This window comes from Microcaecilia unicolor, chromosome 3 (assembly GCF_901765095.1).
Source record: "Microcaecilia unicolor chromosome 3, aMicUni1.1, whole genome shotgun sequence".
Lineage (NCBI taxonomy): Eukaryota > Metazoa > Chordata > Amphibia > Gymnophiona > Siphonopidae > Microcaecilia > Microcaecilia unicolor.
In genome coordinates this window covers 60,395,306-60,421,312 of record NC_044033.1, presented here as the reverse complement: position 1 = coordinate 60,421,312, position 26,007 = coordinate 60,395,306, and the positions used below count along the sequence as shown (strand labels likewise).

The 26,007-nt window shown below is 42.6% G+C and overlaps 1 protein-coding gene across 1 annotated transcript in view; it reads right to left on the bottom strand.

The window, feature by feature from the left end:
• Positions 1 to 3,596: 3,596 nt before the first annotated feature.
• CAPN8 (calpain 8) overlaps positions 3,597 to 26,007 on the bottom strand; it is a 135,580-nt gene continuing 113,169 nt past the window's right edge. The window contains exons 18-21 of the mRNA XM_030195968.1: positions 22,414 to 22,492; positions 15,618 to 15,734; positions 10,009 to 10,067; positions 3,597 to 3,943 (exon numbers count right to left, since the gene is read on the bottom strand). Of these exons, the coding sequence (XP_030051828.1) occupies positions 3,920 to 3,943; positions 10,009 to 10,067; positions 15,618 to 15,734; positions 22,414 to 22,492 (279 nt within the window). The 3' untranslated portion in view covers positions 3,597 to 3,919. The remainder of the gene's footprint in view (positions 3,944 to 10,008; positions 10,068 to 15,617; positions 15,735 to 22,413; positions 22,493 to 26,007) is intronic.

Sequence of the window (26,007 nt, the reverse complement as noted above, 5' to 3'; positions counted from 1 at the left end):
AGAGTTGGGGAGTAGTTAGTCGGAATCCTTGGAAGAAGGTGGAGGTGGAAAGAAGACCAGTGACCTAAGAAGGTCCACCAACTGATGAACTGTGTATCTGGAAGAGTACCGTGTGGTTCAGCTACCTGCAAGGTGTGACCTGTGCCTTTGCTGACTGCTGCAGAGTGCCTGTCGTGGCTCTGACGAAGACTCGCTGATCTCTCAGCTTGAGTCTGGGAAGTGACCTGTGCTACTCCTGAGAGGCGTCCCCGGAGGTCATCCTGGTGAGAGACACAGTGATCTATCTCCTATTGGTCTGGGTTAGCGAGTGGTGATTACCTGAGCATAAGGCTGGTGTTAGTCATAACCTTGGTCAGGAAAGAAGCTGCTAATTACCATACTACCTCGTAACATAGTTATTGCATTCTAATCAGTTGTGCAAGTTTACCTAGCAACCAGTAAGAAATGTGTGTAGTGTGAGAATATAGTTGTAAGAATTACTGCCAGTATTTTTGTTCAGCCAAAGCTTTGCCAAATTTCTATTTTGTATATCTTTTTTTATATTATCCATAATAAAGCTAATATATATATCAGCCTGATTTCTCAGCTCTCTCTCTGACCAAAATAGTGGCATGTAGGGCCATAGCCAAGGTTTTCCCCCTTCCCCTAGACAGAGAACAGAATATTTTGCATGCGGATAGTTCTGTTGGGAAACCTTGTTTCAGGTAATTTATTATCTGGGAAATCCGCCTACAAAGCCAAATTTAGGCTCTTAGGTATAAAGCTCAAATACAGATCCTCTAGGGTAGCATTTTCTGAAATGCTACCTGTTCCACGCGCAGGGCCCAAGAGACAGGCAGAGCTCCGGAGTCTCAATGCGTGGATGAGATGATGGTGCAGGGAGGAGGGTTTTAGATTTGTTAGGAACTGGGCAACATTCTGGGGAAGGGGGAGCCTATTCCGAAAGGATGGGTTCCAACTTAACCAGGGTGGGCATCGGCATTTAAAAAGGAGATAGAGCAGCTTTTAAAGTAGAAATGGTGGGAAGGCCGACAGTCGCTCAAAAGCGCATGGTTCGGGATAAGGTATCTTTCAAAGATATCACCAAAACAGGGAAGATAGGGTATCCTGATAGTGAGGTTGCAAAAGAAACCATAGTAGATCAGGTGTCCTTAAATAAAAATAAAAATCAGACAAAAGATTGCAAATTAATATTGTCAAGTACTAAGTATGATGTAAATAGGAACAACAAACATAGTTTGAAATGTCTATATGCGAATGCCAGGAGCCTAAGAAATAAGATGGGAGAGTTAGAATATATTGCACTAAATGAAAAATTAGGTATAATAGGCATCTCTGAGACCTGGTGGAAGGAGGATAACCAGTGGGACACTGTCATACCAGGGTACAAATTATATCGTAGTGATAGGGTGGATCGAATTGGTGGAGGGGTAGCATTGTATAGCTCCGTCATGTAAGGTTCCACATTAGGAGTCACGGACCAAGAAAGGGATCTAGGTGTCGTCGTTGATGATACGTTGAAACCTTCTGCTCAGTGTGCTGCTGCGGCTATGAAAGCAAATAGAATGTTAGGTATTATTAGAAAAGGAATGGAAAACAAAAATGAGGAATACTGTGTTCAATTCTGGTCGCCGCATCTCAAAAAAGATATAGTGGAATTAGAAAAAGTGCAGGGAAAGGCGACAAAAATGATAAAGGGGATGGGATGACTTCCCTATTTGGAAAGGCTAAAGCGGCTAGGGCTCTTCAGCTTGGAGAAAAGGCGGCTGAGGGGAGATATGATAGAGGTCTATAAAATAATGAGTGGAGTTGAACGGGTAGCTGTGATGCATCTGCTTACGCTTTCCAAAAATACTAGGACTAGGGGGCATGCGATGAAGCTACAATGTAGTAAATTTAAAACGAATCGGGGAAAACATTTTCTTCACTCAACATGTAATTAAATTCTGGAATTCGTTGCCAGAGAATGTGGTAAAGGCGGTTAGCTTAGCGGAGTTTTAAAAAGGTTTGGACGGCTTCCTAAATGAAAAGTCCATAAACTGTTATTAAATGGACTTGGGGAAAATCCACTATTTCTGGGATAAGCAGTATAAAATGTTTTGTACTTTTTGGGGATCTTGCCAGGTATTTGTGACCTGGATTGGCCACTGTTGGAAACAGGATGCTGGGCCTGATGGACCTTTGGTCTTTCCCGGTATGGCAATATTTATGTACTTATGTAAATGATACTGGAAGCTTACAAAATGAAAATGTTTGACCTGCTCTGTAGTTTAAAATATTTTCTAACTCTAGAAAGAGACCATGAGGCTCATTTTCGAAAGAGAAACGTGTCTAAAAAGTGGCATAAAGCAGCATTTGGATATTTTTCTCACTAAAACATCTAAATTGATATTTTTGAAACCCATTTTCCAGACGTTTTTCTATGCAGTTTGTCTGCAGTGTGTCCAAATTTCAAGGGGGCATGTTAAGGGTGTGATTTGGGTGTCCCTAAGTCCTGGGTGTTTTTCAGCCATAATGGAACAAAACAAAAATGTCCAGCACTAAAACTAAGATGTTTAGAGCTAGACCTGTTTTAATAATGACTAAGCCCCGCAAATGACCAGATGACCACTAGAGGAATAAAGGAATGACCTGAGGAGTACCTAGTGGTTAGTGCAGTGGACTGTGATCTGGGCAAGTCACTTAACCCTCCATTGCTCCAGGTACGAATAAGTACCTGTATATACGATGTAAACCACTTTAAATGTAGTTGCTTAAAAACACAGAGAGGCAGTATATCAAGTCCCATTCCCTTTCCTCTTTCCCTTACTCCCCCAGTGGTCACTGACCCCCCCCCCCCCCACCCCCAAAGATGTAAAAGAAATGGTACATACCAGCCTCTATGACAGCCTCAGATGTTATAATCAGTCCTATCACAGCAGCAAGCATGTCCTTGGAGCAGCCTAGTGGTTGGTGCAGTGCACTATGGAAAAGGGGACCCAGGCCCATAATTCACTTGTGGTGGAAAGTGTGAGCCCTCCAAAACCCACCAAAAACCTACTGTAACCCACATATAAGGGACACCTGCAGCTATAAGGGCTATTGTAGTGGTGTATAGTTGGGTACAGTAGGTGTTTGGTGGGTTTTGGATGGCTCACTATATAATTTAAGAGAGCAACAGTGAGATGTGTACCTGGGAGCTTTTAAGTGCAAAGTCACTGCTCTGCTGGGTTATCTGTATGCCAGTCTACTAAGAATGATGGCTCCTACATCCCAATGGCTTGTTTTTGTGCATTTTTCACTTGGACTTTTTTTTTTTTAATGAACCAAAAACAATAGACACACTGAGCACAAAAACATCTAGCAAGTGGCCATTTAAAAAAAATAATACAAAAATAAATAAAAGATGTTTTGTTGTTTCGAAAATGGCTATATTTGCTATTCAGATTCTGGACTTATTGAGCAAAACAACCAAAGTCAGACTTAGACGTCATATCGAAAATGCCCCCCCCCCCCCCCCCCCCCCCCATATATCTGTCTAGAGAAAGCACTGTCGCAAAGAAAAGGCTGTTCACATACAACATTCACAACATGAGAACATTTTGTGGATAAAACAATTTATTTTCCTGTTTCTGGATTCTAAGGTTTCTATTTTCTTTAAACCAAATTCTGGCTTCTTATTTTTTTAAACCAGACTCAAATATTTGATAGAAATCTTGAAGCATCCTAGCAGAAGACAATGATTTCAAAATTGCTAGGACACATAAAGTAAGACACAGTACAAAATACATATTTAGAAGGAATTTGTGTTTCAGATAACAATACTGAAGAGCTCCAGTTTTCGAACACATGTTTTGAGAGAAATATATTAAGTGTATAGATAGATAGATAGATAGATAGATAGATCTGTTTCTCTCTGTCTTCATCCATAAACAATGAATCAAGCCAAGGTACAGCACAACCACTGCAAAGGGAAAAGAACAGGTTAAGCATTTTGGATCCTGCAGATCTGAACAATAACCTCTCTGTCTGACATCTTTAACAAGAGCGGGCCTGATATTCAGAGGATTTTTGCTTCTAACTTTGAGAGTTATGCTCCTAAATTGACCTCTTTCAAAATGTTATTAGGGTTCAGTGCCTAACTTTATACTTAAAGGATTGGATTCTGGAAATGGTGCCCACATTTGGGCGCTGAAAAAAATGAGTACTAAGCGCTCAGCATGAGGATATACACCAAACTGAAACCTGATGTAAATCCTCACGCCTAAATTAACTGTGAATCAACCAGGGGCGTAGCTACGTGGGGCCACGGGGGCACGGGTCCCCACAGATTATGCCCTGGCCCCCTCTACATTTGACCCCCCTGCTGTGACCACCCACCCCCCGCCCCGCTGCCGCATCAGGTACCTTGTTTGCTGGCAGGGGTCCCCAAACCCCACCAGCCGAAGAGTTTTCTTCAGCGCCAGTCGACTCCGGTGCCTTCGTTGTGGGATCATCTGTTTCTGACGCCTTATGTCCTTATGTCCTGTGCATGTAGCCCCATGCAGGACGTAAGGCATCAGAAACAGATGATCCCACAATGAAGGCACCGGAGTCGACCGGCTCTGAAGAAGACTCTTCGACTGGTGGGGATTGGGGACACCTGCCAGCAAACAAGGTACCTGATGCGGCAGCGGGGCGGGGGGTGAGCGGGTGGGGGGGTTTGCGGTTGCAGTGGCGTTCCAAAGTGGTGGGGGGTTGCAGCAGTGGGGGGTCCAAAGTGGCGGGGGCGGTTGGCAGCGGGGGGAGGTGGCTAAACAGTACCATCCCACCTCGGGCTCTGGCCCCCCTCCCGCCGAGGTCTGGCTGCGCCCCTGGGATCAACCATATTCTATAACGCTGCATGTAATTTTTAGGAACACCCCTGATCCACCTGTGCCTCTCCCATAGCCATGCCCCTTTTTGGATCCACACAGAAATTTTTTTTATTATTTTTATTTTTATTTTTTTTATTTATTTAGTTTAACAATTTACAAGAATATATATATTGTATCAGGAAAAACAGAGATAGTAAAATTCAAATAAAAAATTCTCTTCCATAAACCAAACAGTTATACATCATAATTTCTACTCTTCCTTAGACCACTACATGTGGGGGGTTAGTCTTTTAACCAGGAGAACATAAGATATGTATAATAAAGAAAAATGGCCTGACTCGTATTCTACCCTCTTTTCCCATGTTAACAGTATGTTCAAACTATGCTGGGTTTACATTGGAAAGCTTTTTCTGTTCCAGAAAAAACTTTAACTGATCTGGTTCAAAAAAAACATATTTTACATTCAAATATTTAATTAAGCATTTACATGGGTATGCCAACAAAAAAGTGGCTCCTAATGCCCTGGTTTCTTCCCTCAGTGATAGAAATAATTTTCTCTTATCCTGTGTAGTCTTTGTAACATCCGGAAATATCCAAAGCCTTGAGCCACAGAAAGTCTTCTTAGAATTCTTAAAGTATAGTTTTAATAATGAATTCTTATCTTGCTCGAAGACAAAAGAAATTAGAAGTGTTTGACGCTGAGATATTACTGACAAAGACGGTTCCAAGAATGCTGTTAAATCTTGTAAACTATGTCCAGCTTCAACTTGAGTTTCTTCCCTCAATTCCCCCTGACTTTTCTTTTGCAAGGAAATGTAAAAAATTTTGTTCAATGGAGGTATAAGTGAGGGGGAATATTGCAGAATCTCAATTAGATATTTTCGAAATAGTTCCATTGGAGCAATATCATCTACCAATGGGAAATTCAAAATCCTTAGATTTAAACGTTTATTATAGTTTTCAATTTGTTCTATTTTCCTCATCATCAACGTTTTATCTTTTATTAAAGTCGTATTAACTGCTTTCAGCGTTGTTAAATCTGTTTCAACTGACTCAAACTTTGCTATATACTCAGTTTTTACTTTCTCCACTATATCTGTCAAGGTATTTACTTTACTCACTAGAAGTCTGGTCTCCTGGGCAGTATTCGTCACTATTTTGGTCAGGCCCTGAATAGACTTCCAAATTGAACCACACAGAAAATTTAAGTGCACATCTTTATAGAATCCCAACTAGGAAAATATGAGCATAAATTTTAATTGTTGCTAATAAGCGCCGCTATATTGATTATTGTTGCCCAATTATTGCCAATTAACTGCTCATTTGGCAATTAAGTTGTGCGTGCAATTACGGAATATACTCATTGCGTGCCAAATTTCTGTGCACAATTTTGGATGCTATGTAGAAAATCTGGGGGAAAGGGGTAATTCTCAAAAGGTTGCCTAAGATTAAGTGCCAAGATGATACTCACTAAAGAGTCCTTTTACTAAGCTGTGGTAAAAAGGGGCCTGAGCTAACATGTCGAGCATGCTCAGTTTCACTAAAACAATCATGCATGCAATGTGAAGGGAAGAGCAGGTCAGGCAATCCAGTGGAGTCCATCGCTGGACAAAAGCTTCAGCTGGTGTGTGTGTGTGTGGGGGGGGGGGGTTGGGGACCCCTGCCAGCCAAGGTATGTGTGGCAGCAGTAGCAGGGGGAGCAGTGGGGAGGCAGGCCAAAATGTGACCCCTCACTTTGGGCTCTAGACCCCCCCCCCATTGAGGTCTGGCTATGCTACTGGGTCAGCTAAACACTGAGCACCGCCAGCTGAATATTAGCCCCGCTGGTTTTTCCCTTGTGTTATAAATAGGACCCTACCCAAAGATGTAGGCTGAGTCCACCACAGCCAGTCGCTGCCCACCCAAAAGAGAAGGCTGAATCCTCCTCAATAGTCAATTGCCATCTACCCGAAGGTGTAGGCTGAATCCTCTCCACAATCTGTTGCTGATAATCGAACCAGAAAAGGGTTAGTCCATGGGAATCCTTAACCAAAAGGTCCATCCATGCCACAAGACCTCTCAACTCCCAAAAAGAGAGATCTCAGCCTGTGGTGGACTCAGCCTACATCTTAGGGTAGGCGGTGATGGGCTTTTGAAGACTTGGCCTACACCCTTGCCCCTGACACCGCTAGGGTAACAAATGATTGAACAACAGACGATGTGCAATATAGTGTAGCTTTAAACTATGCTCCTTGGTCTTTCTTATTCTTCAAGGTCAAGCCCCAAGTTATATGATTCAGTTGTGACATCCTAGCTAGACAATATCTGACTCTTAATTTCCCCTCTATTAAAAATGTAGGGGCCAATATTCAGCCAGCAGTGGGCAGCGTGGTTAAAGCCTGCTGACAGTGCTGAACCTGGAAATTCAATGCCGCACCGTATCCAGCGATCAGCATTGAACTTCTGATTTCATTTTTGGCCGCTGGAACAACCAGTTAAGCCGATGTTCCTAGCGGTTAAAAGATAGGCCTGCTAATTATGCAGTCCTAATTAACCACTATACCTAGCACTGAATATCGGCGCTAACTGGTTATATCGCACGATATAGCTGGTTAGCTGCTACTTGCTAACCACGAATATTCAGCAGAGATAACTGGTATTTGTGGTTAGCCAGTTAAATGCTATTTAAGCAGTTATCAGCTGTTGCTGACCGGTTAAATAGCGGTGAATATTGGGGGGGGAAGGGTAGTATATAAGTCCAGTTTGTCAAGGCATTTTGCATATAAGTCGGCAAAATGGTGGAACTCTTTACCCGTTCATATAAGACGACTTAGCAATTATAAAATATTTTGTAAACAGTTAGTTATTTTTGTTCCGAAAATCTGTTGTTTAATAAGTATTGTTTTGGGAACGTTGATGTTGTAATATCCTAGGAATAGCCTGGCTTCTTTTATCAGGTAAACCGCACTGAACTCAGGAGGCTAGTCAGGGTTTTAAGTACCTTAATGTAATGTAAAATAAAATGAAAAATCCTATAAATGACACAGGAAACTAAATGGAATGAAATGCTTTGGCACACACACCCCTAGTGAAGATCAGCAGTTGGCTCCTGGTCATCATGGACAGACTGAGTCAGTCCTGGTTCTGTCTTACTGCACAGGAATCCTGTTTTTCTTAGCGATTACTTGTCCTCTAAGATACATACAGAGAAACACACACAAGCCGTGTGTGATACCTTTTTATTGCATTGGTAATTAACTTATATCATGAGAGGGTTACAGCTCTTGAAAGCTAATCAGCAGTGTATGATATTTATTTCTTAGAAATATTGAAACTGGAAGCCTGGAAATGTGATGTGACATGGGTTACCGATGCTTGGCTCAGCCTGAGCTTGAGGACTTCCAACTAGATAGGGGTCGATATTCAAAGCAATTTAACCAGCCAGAAATGGCTCCTGGCCAATTAAATCACAAGTTTGGGGCTAACTGCTCATTTTTAATGGCGTTCTTGGGGCAGAGTTGACACTTGGCTGGTTAAGTGCCAATATTCAGCTATTAACTGGCCAAGTTAACCGCATAAATATGACTGCACAAAAGTAATTCCTATCTTTATGCGGTAACCCATAGCTGGTTAAGAAATGAATATGAAGAAAAAAACCAGGTAGAGTGGAGGTGCAGTGAATTCCTACGAAAGTAGTCAGGTCAAGGAGAGAGGGGGTAGGACAGGTTGGCTCTATCTAAAACCAAGGGAGATGTGTCAGTTTCAAAAAAACTTTAATTGAAGAACATTCAAATGACTTGACAAAGCTGCCGTGTTTCGGCGCATAAAGCGCCTGCGTCAGGAGTCTTATAAATGATGTAACCTGGCGTTTTCTAATTACACGACATGATTGCCAGGAGTAATACTCAATGAAATATCTTGAGAGTTGGTGATGAACGTGGAGTCCAGCAAAGGAGTTCCCTTTCAAATGTCAAAAATGTTATTCAATTAAAGTTTTTTTTGAAACCGACATGTCTCCCTTAGGTTTGGATAGAGCCAACCTGTCCTACCCCCCTCTCCTTGATAAGAAATGAATATCATACTTAGGGGCCCTTTTACTAAGCCACAGCAAAAAGGTGTCTGCGGCAGTGCGAGTGCATTTTTTGGGTGCACACCAGGCCATTATTTTACCGCATCCTGGAAAAAGAGCCTTTTTTAAGGGGTTGGAAAATGGACGTGCGGCGAAATGAAAACCAGCTTGCATCCATTTTCGGCCAGAGATCTTACCACCACCCAGTGACTTAGCGGTAAGGTCTCACACGCTACCTGGGCAGTAAGCATGCAGCGTCTGTCAACTGCTATTTACCGCTGGGTAAGCGCCTCACGGTAGAAAATAGAAAATATTTTCTACTGCGTGTTTTCAGCGTGAGCCAAATTCAGAATTACCGCCCAATGCATGCAGTAGCTGGGTAGTAAAGCCTATTTGGCGCAGCTGGAGCATTGGCCCTTAACTGGCTATGTGTTAGCCGGCTTCAGAAACCCAAAAATTCAATGCTGGTGCCCAGACATGGCCAGGCACTGAATTTCCAAGGTTAACGCTGGCAGCAGTCAACAAAACATTGATCGCTGCCAACTGAATATCGAGCCGTCTTTTGAGGGTAATTACTACTACTACTACTACTTAGCATTTCTATAGCGCTGCCAGGGTTACGCAGCGCTGTACAAGTTTAAACATGGGGAAGGACAGTCCCTGCTCAAGAGAGCTTACAATCTAAAGGTAAAAACTATGTAGTCAGTGTAGGTAATTGCATGTATATTGCATGCGTGAGTAAATTGCTTTTTGTCTGTTGAAAAGGGTGATTCATAACATTGATTAAATTAATAAACTCTGTTATGTCTGAAGTGAAGACCACGTTTCATGGATAGCAGGAGGGGCAGGACAAGGTTATACTAAATCTAATTCTGGCTCATTTTAACTGCTGTTGCCCTTGAAATGTGCTCTAGACCAATGTACAGCACATCCCTCTTTTGCTGGAGGAGTGTGATTCCTTTAAGTTTTGTTTTCTTTTGGTCAGGGTTGGTTATTGTTTTCCTAATACAACTGATTGCAATGCTGATTTTACTGGAGGATTATAATGTAATGCAATGCAATGCAAAAAAAAAAATCAGATCCAGATGGGAGCTAAACATGTTTAGATAATTGATAGTTGCTTACCTCTGGCAAAGAGAGCTGGATGACGCCACTGTTCCCCTTGTCCAAGAGTTGGAAAATTTCTTTTAAAGGAAATAGAAAATACATCATGAAACAATTTCTTTTGAGAATGTCAGTACTTAAGAGTATTGTGGGCTCATTTTCGAAAGAGATGGACGTCCAAAAAGTGACCTAAATCGGCATTTGGACGTCCATCTCACAGAAACATCCAAATCAGTATAATCGAAACCGCATTTTAGACGTCTGTCTCAGAAGTCCGTCGGAAGGATGTCCAAATCTCAAGGGGGCATATCGGAGGCATGTTTAAGGCGGAACTTGGGCATTCCTAAGACTTGGTCGTCTTTGAGCGATAAGAGTGTGAAAACGATCCATGACGATCTAAACTTCAGGCGATCTAAACTTCAGGTTTTGCAAGGTCTACCCTACTGACCCAACTTAAATGCCTCAACTTTGCAATGCATCAAAACCTTACATTGTATTGGACATTATATGTTCCTTATTTCCTTGACCCTTATTGTACTTGTATACCCTTACCTTACCTGACCCTTATTTTATACTGTATTTGTTTAACATCTACTGGACCTGGCGATCGCCTGTATGGTATTATGTAAGGCACATTGAGCCTGCTAATGGGTGGGAAAATGTGGGCTACAAATGTTACAAATAAATAAATAAATAATGGAACAAAGCAAAAATGTCCAGCACTAAAACTTTGACGTTTTGAGCTGGGCCTGTTTTTATTACGAATAATGCACAAAATGTTGCCCCAAATGACCAGATGACGACTGAAGGGAATCAGGGATGACCTCCCCTTACCTCCTAGTGGTCACTAACCCCCTCCCACCCCCAAAAAGTGTGTTGACGAACATTGCCAGCCTCTATGCCAGCCTCAGATATCATATTCAGGTCCATGACAGCAGCATGCAGGTCCCTGGAGTAGTTTAGTGGACGTCAGACCCAGGCCCATACTCCCACTACCTGTTACACTTGTGCAGGAAACTGTGAGCCCTCCAAAACCCACCAGAAACCCACTGTACCCACATATAGGTGCCCCCTTCACACGTAAGGGCTATGATAGTGGTGTACAGTTGGAGGTAGTGGGTTTTGGGGGGCTAAGCACACAAGGTAAGTGAACTGTGTACCTGGGAGCATTTTATGAAGTCCACTGCAGTGCCCCCTAGGGTGCTCGATTGCTGTCCTGGCATGTCAGGGGGATCAGTCTACTAAAAATGCTGTCTCCTCCCATGTCCAAATGGCTTGACTTTGGACGTTTTAGACTTAGACGTTTTTTTTCCCCCGAAAATAGCCGAAAATCAAAGACATCCAAATCGCAAAACGTCCAAATCCAAGGACATCCATGATATTTTCGAATACAAAAGATGGACGTTCATCTTTTCCGAAAATGACCTTCTTCCCGCTTCGGAATTTGGACGTCTTTGTAAAACGTCCAAATTCTGACTTAGACATTTCTTTCGAAAATGTCCCTCTTGGTAACAGATGAATTGTGGTCTATCCAGATCCAAGCCCGGCCTAACCATTAGGCAAATGAGCAGGTGGCTTAGGGTGGTATCTTTTATGAGGGTGGCAAAGAACAGTGCTTTTAACTGTTTAATATTAAAAAGTATGATGTCCAATTATGTATTTTTATAGGATCGTTCTGGGAGGGATGATATTGGCGTAATTGAGATTGTTGAGTTTCTTTATTAAAATTTGGGTAGGGGTCCTAGGAGCCTGAAAGGTAAATGGAGAGGGGACACAAGTCTGAAGTTTTGCTGAAGGTGCCTAATACTCTGGCACTGGCTCTGTCCAGATCCACATTCTCAGAATTTCCTTTGTGCTATTCATCATGAACTACTGAATTGCAATGACGGGAAGATGGGACGGTTTGCTTTCTTTTGTTTTCCGTTTCATTTCAAACAAAAGCACACCCATAATAAACTTCTGACCTAGCGTACCAAATACCTTCCTCTGGTTTATGTGAGACAAGCGTCAAATAGAGACACCCTGTGTAACCAATGTGGTCACTGAAGAATTCTTGTATTTTACAAACAATATTCAAATGACACAGTTCGGGACCTGTTTACGAAGCACTGCTAGTGGCTGTCCATGCACTAGTGCCGACATGGCCCATGGGCCATGTTGGCACTAGTGCATGGACTGCCACTAGCGCTGCTTAATAAACCAGAGTGTTAGTGTTTTTTTTAAAGCAATGGCCATGGCTTTTCAATTGAATGGCGTTCCTTTCTATTTTTCCGTTTTGTTGTTGTTTTATTAACTTCTTTTTTTTTTGTAAACCACTTTAATTTGCATGCAACTAAGCGGTATAGCAAGTGAAATAAATGATAAACGATAATATAATCTGCCTGATATTTAAAACCATTTAACTGGCCAGGAACAGCTCCTGGCCGGTTAAATAGTGCTTAACCAGCTATCTGGCAATATTCAGTGGGAGATAGCAGGTTATCTACCACTGAATGCTTAGTGGATAACCGGTTATATCGTGCGATATAACCGGCTATCCGTTGATAATCAGCACAGCATTAGGCCACCAAAATAGCTGGAATATCTTTGGCTGGTTTACTGGCCAGCGCTGAATATCAGCTTGGCTGGTTAAATTTAAACTGGCCAAAAAACCACTTGGACATTCAATGCTGTTCGCTGGAAACAGCCTGGCATTGCATATCCGGGCTCAGTGCGGACCGCGAGAGGCAGCCTGGCTACCTTCTGCAGTCTGAATATTGACCCCATCATGTGTATTCAGTGTTGCCATCCATCAGCAAGCAGTGCTGAAAATTACAGAGAGACCATTAACCAGTACCAGCTCTGTGGACAGCGATGATATAAGCAGATGCCTGCTTTTAGGTGCCCTGATGCTGAGTCACGACAGCCTATTCTATAACGGCATCCGGGCCCCAGATTCCATTACAGAATCTGGCACTGGCATGTCTTACTTTAAGGCACCCGCAGTTACACCTTGCTCCATCCCCGCACTATCTAGATAATACTGCTGAAAATTTACAGATTGTGGCTGCCATTCTACAATTAAATGCTTTTCAATATTGGGCCAATGTGTCTATTGACTCTCCAGGAAAAGAAAAGCCCCCACGTGGAAAAGATTACTGAATGTATTGCACGGAGCATTGACGCATCCAGGGTACACTGGCTGAAGCATTTCAATCAAATAATAAGCTGATGGACAAAGATTGTTGAGAATCTCCATTTCAGAGTCTAAAGAGATCATTTCAGAAGCATAGCGACATTTAGATGTGTGGATTGCATATGTTTGTCAATGGATCTTTCAAAAAGCCACTGTTTCCATGAGTCGATGCTCTGAGATGCAGAGATTTAAAGAGGACGGGCTACAAAATTGTGTAGTTCCCATTTCACAATGGGAAGATGCATGTATTTTTTAAAATTCTGGCATCAACTTTTGCACCTGCTGTGAGGGACATGTAAACACTATCTACCTGCTTCTTTGGACCTGTGTCTTTCCCGTGATTTAGAAGGCAATTGAGCTAACCTCTGTAGTGTCCTCCAAAATTTGCTAATACGAGTTATTTTGCTCAGTTCTTTAATTGGCTTCTCTGGTCTAGACAGCTTTGTGAAATCCAGCACATACACAGAGAAGCACTGCCAAATACACGTGTATAATGCAAGACTGGCACAGGTCAGCAAATATTTGTGTCGTTAACAGCGCTTACATGTGTAAAGCCCCAAGGAATGGTGCTCTTTTTTTGAACATCTTTTTTTTTCTGAAATGCCTGCTTCTGCTGTATTTTAGAAAAAGCTCCATGTTAGCAGAGCCTTTTGTAAAATACCAGGGTTAAATGTGAATGTCCCAACCAACCTGAACATTTCAATTCCTACCTCGACATTCTGTATAAAACAGGCCTTCATAAACCCTATCTTACATATGTCATCTAAGTGGAAAATGGTATGTTCAGCTCAGGTCATGCACCTTTTCACAAAGTTTTATAAAATACTCACTGAACATGAAGCCTTTTGTAAAATACCTAAAGGGGACAGGAAATAACCCATGTAAGTGCCGGGTCCTCTCATCAGTTAAAAGCTAAGTGCTGCTATAAATTTATTTTAAAGCACTATATTTTTTATGAAAATGAAAAAATAGATAAAAAGTACATGAAGAAGAAAAAAGTATATGTAGAAATTAAAACATGATAGTATAAGGATCGATGAAGAGTATGATGAGAGTTCCTCATGTGACAAGAGTAATTGCTGAGGTACTTATTTAAGACTTAAGCAATCTATTGTGAATGCATGGTGATATATGCTTTAAGAATACAGGTTGTGTTGTGGGTCTGCCTTGGATATAGAGTTAATTTGACCCCCACCCTTACATATATTTTTGACTACATGAAGCACCTATTTTTGTTAAAACAAAAAACAGCATCACTCAGGATTTTGAATGTGTAAGTGCTTGATTTCACACAGCTGGTTGTCCAGAGTCAATTATGGTGTTGAGTGAACCCCCCCCCCCCCCCCCCCCCCGTCTTTTTTAAAAAAGCTTTGAGATGGTTTTAAACACTTTCACCCCAATATTAGCCAGCAGCAGTCAGTATTATTAAAGGCATTGACCACCCATCAGTCAAATCTGACCTGGATATTCAAGGCCGGGCCTAATCCAGGCACCAGCATTGAATGTTCCAGGTATGGCCTGCCACTGGAAGTTATCCGGGTTCTGGCCAATATCCAAACCAGTACCTGGATAAAGTTAGGATAGCCTTTTTGCGGACTGAATCTCACCACTAACTGGATAGACCCCGGTGCCACCCTGACTCCCCAGACTGCCTTAATGGTCAGAGTACATATTCAGCAGCACAGTCTGGATAAATGCAGCTGAGTATGTGCAGTGGCTGGCCAGCACAATTTAACCAAGAAGCAGCCTTCCCACCTGGTTAAATACTTTTGAATATCTACCCCAATAGAAGTAAGCACATTTGCTTGTCTCAGTCGCTTGTGCAGACCCCAAGTCCAAACAAGCAGTTAGCTGATATTTTCCTTGGAGCAGGTGTAAATACCAATGTCTAGTATTTTTTAAGTATGTATGTATTTGCATTGTAAAATTGGAAATACATGCATATCTTTTGGTCTCTGCACTCCTCCGCCCCCCCCCCCCCCCAAAAAAAAAAAAAATTATGCCCACAACATGCCCTCTTGGAAACTGTACTGCAGATCTACTTATGTAAGCAGTGGTTTTTCTACCATCAGTAGCCAGATGTATAAGTTATTTTATACATGTAACTGCTGCTAAAGCTTTCCAAAATGACCACCTAACTCTGGTACATACATTCAGCTGATCTTAAGCACTTAAATTGTGGATGAAAATTTAGGATAGCTATTGATGTTCCTAGGTTAGGTGACGTGTGCTGGAATCAGCTCTAAGCTCCTAATGTCATTGCTCTGTCTTTATCCTTCCCTTGACCCACCCACATTTTAGACTCCAGCATTTAAGCACTGAGCAGGCTAGCATTTTGATTTAGGAAGATCTCCGTGTATAACCCTGAAAGTTAAGTACTTACGTTTCTTTTTTTATCATGGCTATTTGGCTAATATTCAATCAGGTTCACTTTCCGAGAAAAGAGCAAACTTACTGAACAGGGTTTCCAGGCGAATCATGCAAGCGATAAAGCCATCAAAGTCGATCAGTAAGTCACTGGAAGCATAGCGCAAGGTGATGATGTGTTGCACTTTGTTATTCAATGCAAAGCCTAAAAAAAAAAGAGTAAGAGTCTATGAACAGCAGGAGAAGGAATCAGGGCTTTTCCTCTCAGATGGCACAGTGTGGTCTGTCCTTTCTATTCAGGAGGCCTTGGATTAAGGCTACGTCAATTCCAAATTACGTGAAGAGGTGCATGTATGTTTTTTGTGTGAGGGAGCTGTGGAACTCTTTCCTTACAAAGTTACAATACTTTCCAAATTATATTGAGAGTAATTTTATAACTTGGTACCTAGATTAATTGGGCAGGAGGGTGCCAATTTTATAAAGACACATGCCTAGATTGAAGGCCCAGACATTATGTCTGCTCAAGAACAGGTGTAAATATTCATATGCACAATACACATGTGTTTTCTGAAGTAAGTGTGTAAATGAGAGGTGGGTAACCTTGGTCCTGAGGGCCACAACCCAGTTGGATTTTCAGGATTTCCTCAATGAATATGCATGATATCTATTTGCATACACTGCCTCCATTGTATGCAAATAGATCTTGTGCATATTTATTGGGGAAATCCTGAAAGCTCGACTGGGTTGCAGCCCTTGAGGACCGAGGTTTGCCCACCCCTAGTGTAAATCTTGACTTCAACCACGCTCGGTCATACTCTGCTCCTACGCAATGCCTATTGTACAAGTGTGAGATGGCCTACACCCTGCATACTTTTAGACGTGACCTAATTTTATACAAGCCCATTTATGCTATTTTTGTGAATATGCCTTTTAATCTACTTCTGTATCTCGCTATGAAAACTCAATGGATAGTTACAACAAAACAAATTGCAATATAATGCTAGAAGATGAGCCCCTCGCCTCAGGTCAGAATGCACTCAACAGGATACTGGAGGAAGAGCTGAAGACTCTTCAGAGTTAAACCGGCACATGTGAAGCAATTGGAACAAAGCCCTTGGGAAGTCTGACTGTTGTGGTTATGCATGCAAGCTGCAAAGATGTCATACATACTGTAACATGGAATACATGAAGCATGAACCAAGGAAAGGTGGACATGGTCAAGAATGAAATGGAATACATACAATTTGACCTGTTGGGTATCAGTGAACTGAAATGGACTGTCCTCAGACAATTTGAATCTGATGATCACATGGTATACTACACCAGACATGAAAGACAAAGAAGAAATGGTGTTGCATTGATGATTAAGAAGACATTCGCAAGAACTGTACTGCAATGCTTAATTTCTTTTCATCTATGAGGAATGCCCATCAATACAACTTATAATATTTATGTATTTATTTTTGGCACTTGATATATCACAAGTGATCCCTCAGGCGACAATGCAGTTTACAGACACAAATACTTGTACAGGTACTTTCTGTCCCTGAATGGGCTCACAATCTAAGTATTATTTGTACCTGGGGCAATGAAGTGTTAAGTGACTTGCCCAGGGTCACAAAGAACTGCAGTGGGAATCAAGCCCAGTTTCCCAAGAAATCAACCCACTGCCCCAGTTGCCAGGCAGCAGCGAAAATTCAACCCAGTTCCTCAAGTCCAAAGCAAGCTGCACCTAACTACTAGGCCACTCCTACAGTATTATTCAGATATATGCACCAACAACAGATGCAAAAGAGGAGAAAGGTGATCAGCTCTACAAACAAGAGCAAGCTGAAATTCACAGAAGATGCAAACAAGATATACTAATAGTCATGGGTGACTGGAACACAAAAATTGAGAACAAAGAGGAAGGCCAAATGGTTGAAAAATATGGGCTCAGCAACAGGGACAAAGCTGAAGAATATTTGATAGAATTCTGAGGGACCCAAAATCTGTTCATTTCAAATATCTTCTTTCAACAACACAAGTGGTGACTGTACACATGGACTTATACAACAATCAAATTGACTACATCTGTGGAAGTCAGCGATGGAAATGCTCAGTAACAACAAAGACAAAAGTTGGAGCCAACAGTGGTACAGATCACCAGCTACTAGTGTGCAATCTCAAGCTAAAGCTGAAAAAGCCAGTCATGAAAATAGCAAAGTATGATCTTGAAAATATACCATCAGCCACATTGAGCCTGCAAATAGGTGGGAAAAAGTGGGATACAAATGCAATAAATAAATAAAAATAAATAAAGACCACCTGCAAAATTGATTAACCACATTGGATACGAAGGACAGAGTACCAGAAGAGTTGTTGGAAGACATCAAGAAAGTCATAGTCCTTGAATTAAAGATCTGTTCTTTTTTTTGAAGGCTCTTGGTGCTTTTTGTTTGCTTTGTGTGTTTTATACTGTGACCCTCTCTGTGTTGCTGAGTGGAGAAGAAAATCGATGCCTTTGAACTACTGTGCTGGAGAAGAATACTACATATACTGTGGACTGCCCAAAGAACAAATCAATTGGTATTAGAGGAGATCAAACCCCAAGATTTCCTTGGAAGCTCAAATGATGGGAAAGATCATTAGAGAAAGGTATCATGCTTGGGAAGGTTGAAGGTCAACGCAAAGAGGAAAACCAACAGTGTGATAGGTACAATAGCTGCAACCATGGATGCCACTGTATCAACAATTAGCTGCCTGACTGAACCAATTTCAAAGCATAAGTTGACAACAACTCAATGGCACCTACAACCAGCATAGTTTTTAAAAATGACTCTCATTGAGGGCAATTCTACAAAATAGGCACTAACATTTTGCATGCATGTTACATAAGTGTTTAGAATACTAGCATATATGTGCACACTTACACATGTATATGCTAACATGCCACCTAAGCGCTATTCTGCAAATATCCACTTAACTTACATAGTACATATTTACAAGAAGGCATACACAGGGGCAGAGCATGGGGAAGACATAAACAGGAATCCCACTTACAGAGAGCTGCACTCTTCCCTTACTTCATCAACCCCCTTCCCTGTGATTACCTTATTTTTTTCTTTTCTAAAATTTAGCAGTGGCAGTGCTTCCCATAGGCTACCCTGCCACTGGCACCACACTTTTCTCCCTACTGTGGCCCAACTTTTGATGTAACTTCCTGTTTCCTCAGAGGCGGGATGCAGTAGAGCGAAGAGGCTGCCAGAGCTAGCAGCACCGCAGCAGGGCAGCCTATGGGAATCGCAGCCACCTTTTGGGAAATAATAAAATAAGGTAAATGCAGGGAAGGGGTTTGAGGAGGGAAGAGGGGAGATGCCAGACTGGGTGGGGGCGACATCTCATCCTTGCCTCGGGCGGCAGATTGCCTTGGGTCGCCCCTATGTGTAAGTTACGCATGTAAATGTTGGTCCCACCCATGTTTATTTAATTTATTTGTTACATTTGTATCCCACATTTTCCCACTTATTTGCAGGCTCAATGTGGCTTACATAGTACCGGAGGGGCGTTCCCAGACTCCGGTGTGAACAAATACAAAGGGTTGTTGTGGTTAAATAAAGTTCATATGGAACAGTCAACGGAAGAGTTGTGTTATGTCCATTACGTACTTTACTTTTGTTGTGTTGCAGGGATTAGGCATTTAAGTTGGATCAGTGGGGTATGCCTTTTTAAACAGGTTAGTCTTCAGTGCTGTTCTGCCTGGGATTTTGTGCCCCCTCCCCCAACTCCCTTTTCAGGTGTGTTTTACCCAAGCATAGTACCTATTTGAAAGGCTCCATCCATCTCTTTGTCTATCTGTACAAATAGACAACAAAGACATACACACACAAACACACATACAGACAGACAGACACAAACAAACACACATGGACACACATGCAGAAAGATTCACACACACACACAAAGACACACACATAGACACACATGTACACATGGACACACATGCAAAAAGATTCACACACACACACACAAAGATACACACATAGACACACATGTACACATGGACACACATGCAAAAAGATTCACACACACACACACATACACACCGACACACACAAAGATACACATGTACACACATGCAGAAAGATTCACATACACACCGACACACACACACATTCCTCCCACAGGTCCCAAGAGACAACTAAGGACCCAGGACACCCCCCCTAGACTTTGTCCGGACCAAGGAGGCATAAAAATAGACAGAATCTTTACAGACCTATGAATGTGAACCCCTGGAGCCAATTCCAGCCCCCCTCGACCAGCCAGAACTGGTGCGGAGTCCTCCAGGCAGACAGCAAGAGCAGGGGAGAAAGACTGCACAGCCATATGGCATCAATCACCGAACGCAAATCCCAATATCAGAACCCAGCCCGAAGATACCCCGGACACAGCAGTGAAACACAGCACTCACCCAAAGATGTCTGCCTGCATGGGAAATCAGAACGATGGAGCAACTGAGAAGCCTCACCAACCTCATCAACAACCAAGGTAGATAACTGTTGATCACCTAGTCCACATACACACAAATACTGCAGATGAGCTTGCACAATATTTTGAACACAAAATAGCAAAGAAAAGATCAAATCTAATAAAACCACAGACATCCATCACAGACTTTCTACAAGAATGTGAAACAAATGATGCACAAACCATGGCAGATAGAATATGATCCTCCTTCAAAACACCCAAACTAAACACAATAAAGTAATTACTGACAAGATACGCACACGTACACTGTATGCTAGATAACTGCCCTAACTATATGATGAAAGACCCACCGGACTGGTTAATCGAATGTTTCACCAATCACATCACATATATGTTCACAAAAGGACAATTCCCAACAGACAAAGGAACCATCATACTCACTCCAATCCCTAAAAACATGACTAGCAAAATCAGTGACATCACAAACTACAGACCAGTGGCGTCAATACCATTATTGATCAAAACAATATAGGGGGTTTAGTAGCACAGCAACTAATAGAATACCTGACACAATACTCAATCCTTCACAACTCCCAATCAGGGTTCAGACCACAACACAGCACCGAGACAGTAACGAAGTTCAGAAGCTTAATATGCCAAGGACAGAGCATATTATTACTACAATTCGACATGTCAAATGCATTCGATCTAGTAGATCACACAACACTAATAGCTCGACAACATGGGAATATGCAGTGAAGTGGTGGCATGGTTCAATGAATTCTTAAGGACCAGATTCTACATTGTAAAGATGTCCAACCAGATGTCAGCTTCTTGGACCCCTGAATGCGGGGTACCACAGGGATCTCCAATATCACCAATACTGTTCAATGTATGGATGGCACCACTTGGCAAAAAAACTGGAAGCAATGGGCTTCAACCCATTCATATATGCAGATGATGTCACCATCTACAAACCTTTTCATAAAGGCATCACTGAAATACTGGAGAAAGTCAAAACAGGCCTAGACCTTATGGAAAACTGGGCAACAACATTCAAACTCAAATTAAACAGAGTCAAAACTAAATTCCAAGAAATACAAGCCCAGACACCATAAGTTACTTACTTCTCCACCTACTCAACTGTAGAAACACAACGTTCAAACCCATCTATCTACCTGGGTTCCAAATGGTGGAACTCAATGCCAGAAGCCATAAGAAATCTCACTAATTATCTACAGTTCAAGAAAGAACTGAAAACCTACCTCTTCAAAAAATTCTACAGCTAACCACACAAGCTATCGATGACCTCCCTATACAATAAATGTAAAACACTAATGTAATTTCACCTAAATGTAAACTGTAAGCCACTTTGAACCTGTTTTCGGATAACAGTGGGATACAAGAATGCATAAATAAATGCCTCCCCTTGCATTAATGCATGAAGCAAGTTGTGCGCATCATTTATAAAATAGTGCTGAGCACACACCTAGCACTTATGCAGGTAAGTATACACTTGTGCGCATTTAAGTGCATGTAGTCTATAATATAAACACCCAAACAGCACTTAATGAGGGGAATAGGTCTACATACACAATCATATGCAGAAATATTTTTAATTTTTTTTGTCCTTTAGATTAATTCTAAATATCATTTATTTTGTACCTACAGGTGTTTTTGGTCTTTAGTTCTACATATCAGTGGAAAAGGCCATTCACAACGTCTACTGTGGGACTGTCCCAGTGACCTTTGCAGGAGGGCACATACAGAATTAGCCATGGTCCTGGCACTTGTGCTGACAGTAATCCGAGCAGGAAGAAAGCAAAGTATTAAACCACTGTTTGACAGTATGGCATTCAAGAAAAAGCATCAGCCAGGTGAGGGACTGGACAGCACTCCCTATCTGCAAGTTTCCCAGCTATAGTTGTAAAAGACCAAAAGAAAGCACAAGATAACAAGATGAACATATCTGGCTGTTTTCTCTGGTGTGTCCTGATGTAACAACAAACCTGGCTCTACAGAACAGTGCTCAGATTCATCAGATGTAGTTCAAGTGAGGAACATATGCTGAATTGAGGGGCCTCAGTCCAGATACTATGCTTAAGCAGCTACCTTCAACTGTCCCAACCAGGCATTGAATGGATTGAAGGGCAGAATGTGCAAATTGATATTACAGATGCTGCTGCTGATCTAATTTACGTTATTCAGGTACTGCACATCTGTAGAATCTATAATAAGGTCAGAGCAATCCTATGAGGTTATAATATCACAGTGCAATGGCAGGACACTCTCTATAGTCATACTGTCCAGCCCTGCCTCGGTGCCTCCCTAAGCAGTGTATCAGAGAACCTTGTGTATGTTAACCATTCCCTTCCCCTTGTACACTTTCCATGCAATAATAGCCTTCTTGCACTTACCTGCTTCCCTAAGAGCATTGCGCATCTCATGGGCGTCCATGGTTCCTGAGTGATCAGTGTCCACTTTCCTGTAGATTTCCTAGAGCGCAAAAGATAAAGGCAACATGGAATCGATCATTCCAAGCATAGCAGAAGCTCTCACAGGGGCACTAAGACTTTATTTCTGCATACTGTACACAACCCACATCTATATAAATAATTCTCACCTGGAACATTCTGAAGCTCACTCTGTAGGAGGGTAACACTGAAGCCCTGCAGTGTTGGTAGGCTAGGCTGTCAGCAACACTCACTCTCACTCACACTCACTGATAGTCATAGACCCGCCCTCAGCCACACCCCATCCGCACATAATTCGCAACCCCAACGTTCTATATTAAGCCACCACCGGAAGTTGAGGCATCGAGATATCCCCTTTGCCCATGAGTGTTTGTCCCGCCCTCGCGTCACTACCTGATGATGACGAAGGCGGAGCACTGACACTTGACGAAACGCCAACGGACCCCCCCTTCCACGACCCTGTCGACCCCCCTTCTCAGCGAAAACCATCCCCCGCTGCCGTCCACTACCTGTGCTGACGGGGGACCCCAACCCCCATCAGCCGAAGTCCTGTGCTGGCCTTCGCCGCGTTCCTTCTTCAATGATCTTCGGTTCAAGTTCCTCTGCGTGCGTCTGACATCACGTGCACGCAGAGGAACTTGAACACAAAATCATTGAAGAAGCAACGCCGCAAAGGCCAGCACAGGACTTCGGCTGACGGGGGTTGGGGTCCCCCGTCAGCACAGGTACTGGACGGCGGCGGGGGACAGTTTTCGCCGAGAAGGGGGGGGTCGACTGGGTCACGGAAGGGGGGGAAACGGAGGGATGGCAGAGTCTTGAACAGCAAGGGAGGGTGGGGGATGGCCTTGCTAGCGCCCGTTTCCTTCCCTTTTGAAACAGGCATTTTTTACTAGTATTCTATAATTGTGGGTTATAAATAAGGGTGCATATTAATTGCAATTAAAAATATTAATCACAATTAATAAAATTAATCACCCCAAGTTACCTTACCTTTAACACGCCACAAGCCTGCCATTTGCTTCTCCTTCCCTTCTTCTCCCATTTTAGCCCATGTTCCTGTGATTGGCTGTTTGGCCAGGGAATGCCTCCAGGATTGGCTCTTTGCCTGGGAATCCAATAAGGAGCACCGCTATTGGGGAGTGCACTGAATATCAGCCGCCGCTGCCTGCCCACTGGGGCCTGCCTGCTGCTGCCTGCCACTGGTAAGTAGGCCTGTGGATTCGGCAATCCCTCAGGGTACCCCCCCAAGGTCTATCCCCTCTGGGCCCCCCTGCCACAGTCCGACATCTTCTGTGGACCCCCTCCAGGCCCCCTGCCACAATCCAGAATGGGCCCCCTCCTACTCCTCCCTGAGGTCTGGCAATCAGAGCCCCCTTCCACTCCCCCCATTAGGTCTAGCATCTCCTTGTGGGCACTCCCCCCCCCCCCCCCCCAGACTGTTTCCTGCTTGCATGCCTGTTCTGTGAGTCACAGATCAGGAATGCAGGCAGGCAGCACACAGTCTGGGGGGGATGAGAGGACAGGAAGAAAGAGAGATGCTTCCTTTATTTTTAATCATGAAGTTTAAAAATTTAATTGAAATGCAGCCCTAGTTATAAATAATAAAAGAAAATCAAATGTGAAAATATTACCCACAGAGAGACTTCCCGTCAGCTATGAGAACCAGCCAATGTTAGACATGCTGGGGCCCAGGGCAGAAATTAAGGAGAGCCCTCCCCCCTTCGATCCCCTCTCCTCCCTCCGATCCCCTCTCCTCACCACCCTCAATCTCCCCATCTTCCATCACTACTACACATAAAACAATTTTAACTTCTTCACATACAAAACACAGACAAACCTCACCAAATACAGAACAAACCAGAAATAGAAATATGAAGACAAAAATTGAACTGGGAACTCAAAGAAGTGAAACTCGGTATGTACTACAACACTGGGGAAAAAAAAGCATTTCTTTTTGTAGTGAACACAATACAAAAACAGGCGTGATGAACATTTCCCAAAGCTAACATATTCCAATTAATAAATTCAAAATAAAAACACATTTTTCTATCTTTGTTGTTTGGATATTTTGGGCCTGATATTCAGCCAGCGGTGATCAGCAATTTGATGACTGCCACAGTGCCACTAGCATTAAAGCAGAAATTCAATGCCTGGCCATGTCCTGGCACCATCATTGAATTTCGGGTTTCCAGAGCCAGATAATGCATAGCCAGTTTCTATGTATGTGGTTAACCTGGCTGGTCCTATTTATGTGGATAACCATGACCTCCAGTGAGAGTCTCATGAGACTACCTTGGGAGGTCCTTTCAGCCATTTTGAATGTGGAGCCTGAATGGGCAGAAGCGAGTGGGGATCGCTACTGCCCCAACTCAGCCACTAGACCACCAGAGCTTCTAAAGTAGGCCCAGGGGAAGGACCTGCTTTCTGCCATGGATTGGGGGGGGACTATGCAGCCCATTTTTTGTCCATGGGGGCTGACAGTTTTGGCTTCAGTTTCAGCTGAAACTATGCACTGAATTTTAGTCACAGATTCAATTTTAGCCAAAACCAAAAACTTTGGTTTCAGTCGCCCTAGCATATGTGCCTAAATGCTATTCTAAAAATACTCACTTAAATTACATAGCGCATATTTGCAAGTGGAGTGTACACAGAGTTGGAGTATAGGCGGGGCTCCCCCTTACACACAATGAAACTCATTTAGTACATAGACTTACAAAGTTACGTGGGCTACTACATAACTTTGTAAGTCCATATGCTTTGAAAATGAGCACCATAACTTACAGAATAGTGTAAATTATGAGGGTAGCTGCTGCATTTATGCAGCTACACTTACACCAGCTCTATGACTGGTGTTAAGTACCCGATCCTAAATGTTTGGTGTGTATCTACTGTGACAGACACAGGGCCTGTCATGCCAGGAAAGGAGCATGCTTTATTCTATTCTATTTAGGTTCTTCTATTCCGCAATTATCCTAAAGGTTCAACATGGATGACATAATACAGAAGTTCTCTAGTCAAGGAGAATAACAATTGAGTTCATACAATTCTGTAAACCAAATCAACAGGTTTCAGCTTCAAAATGCATTGGTCTAGGGCAGGAAAACCAAAAGACCTAAAGAAAGGAGAGGTGTCTTTAAGAATGGGTTAGCCAAAGTTAAAGGATAAATGGGAGGAGTGTCCCAGAAGGGTGGAGCAGAGAAGCTTATACCCGAGAGGAAATTGTGCCCATATTAAGAACGGATAGGAGGGGCCATGACAATCATCCTAATTGGGAACAGGAATGAGCCAAGCTCCCTGACAGGTAGAGGGAAATGAGGAGAGGTAAAGTAAATTCCTTAGGGCCTTATAACCTTTCTGAAAAAAATGTAAAAGGAAGAAAGGGGGAGACAATGAAAGCTGAACAAAAGAAGCCATAAGGAGAAAGACTGGCCAAAAAGAGCCAAAGATGGATAGAAGGACAAGGTACCTTTAAGTGATTGAACAATTAAGATTTGAAGCTTTTTATTATTATTATTATTATTATTATTATTATTATTA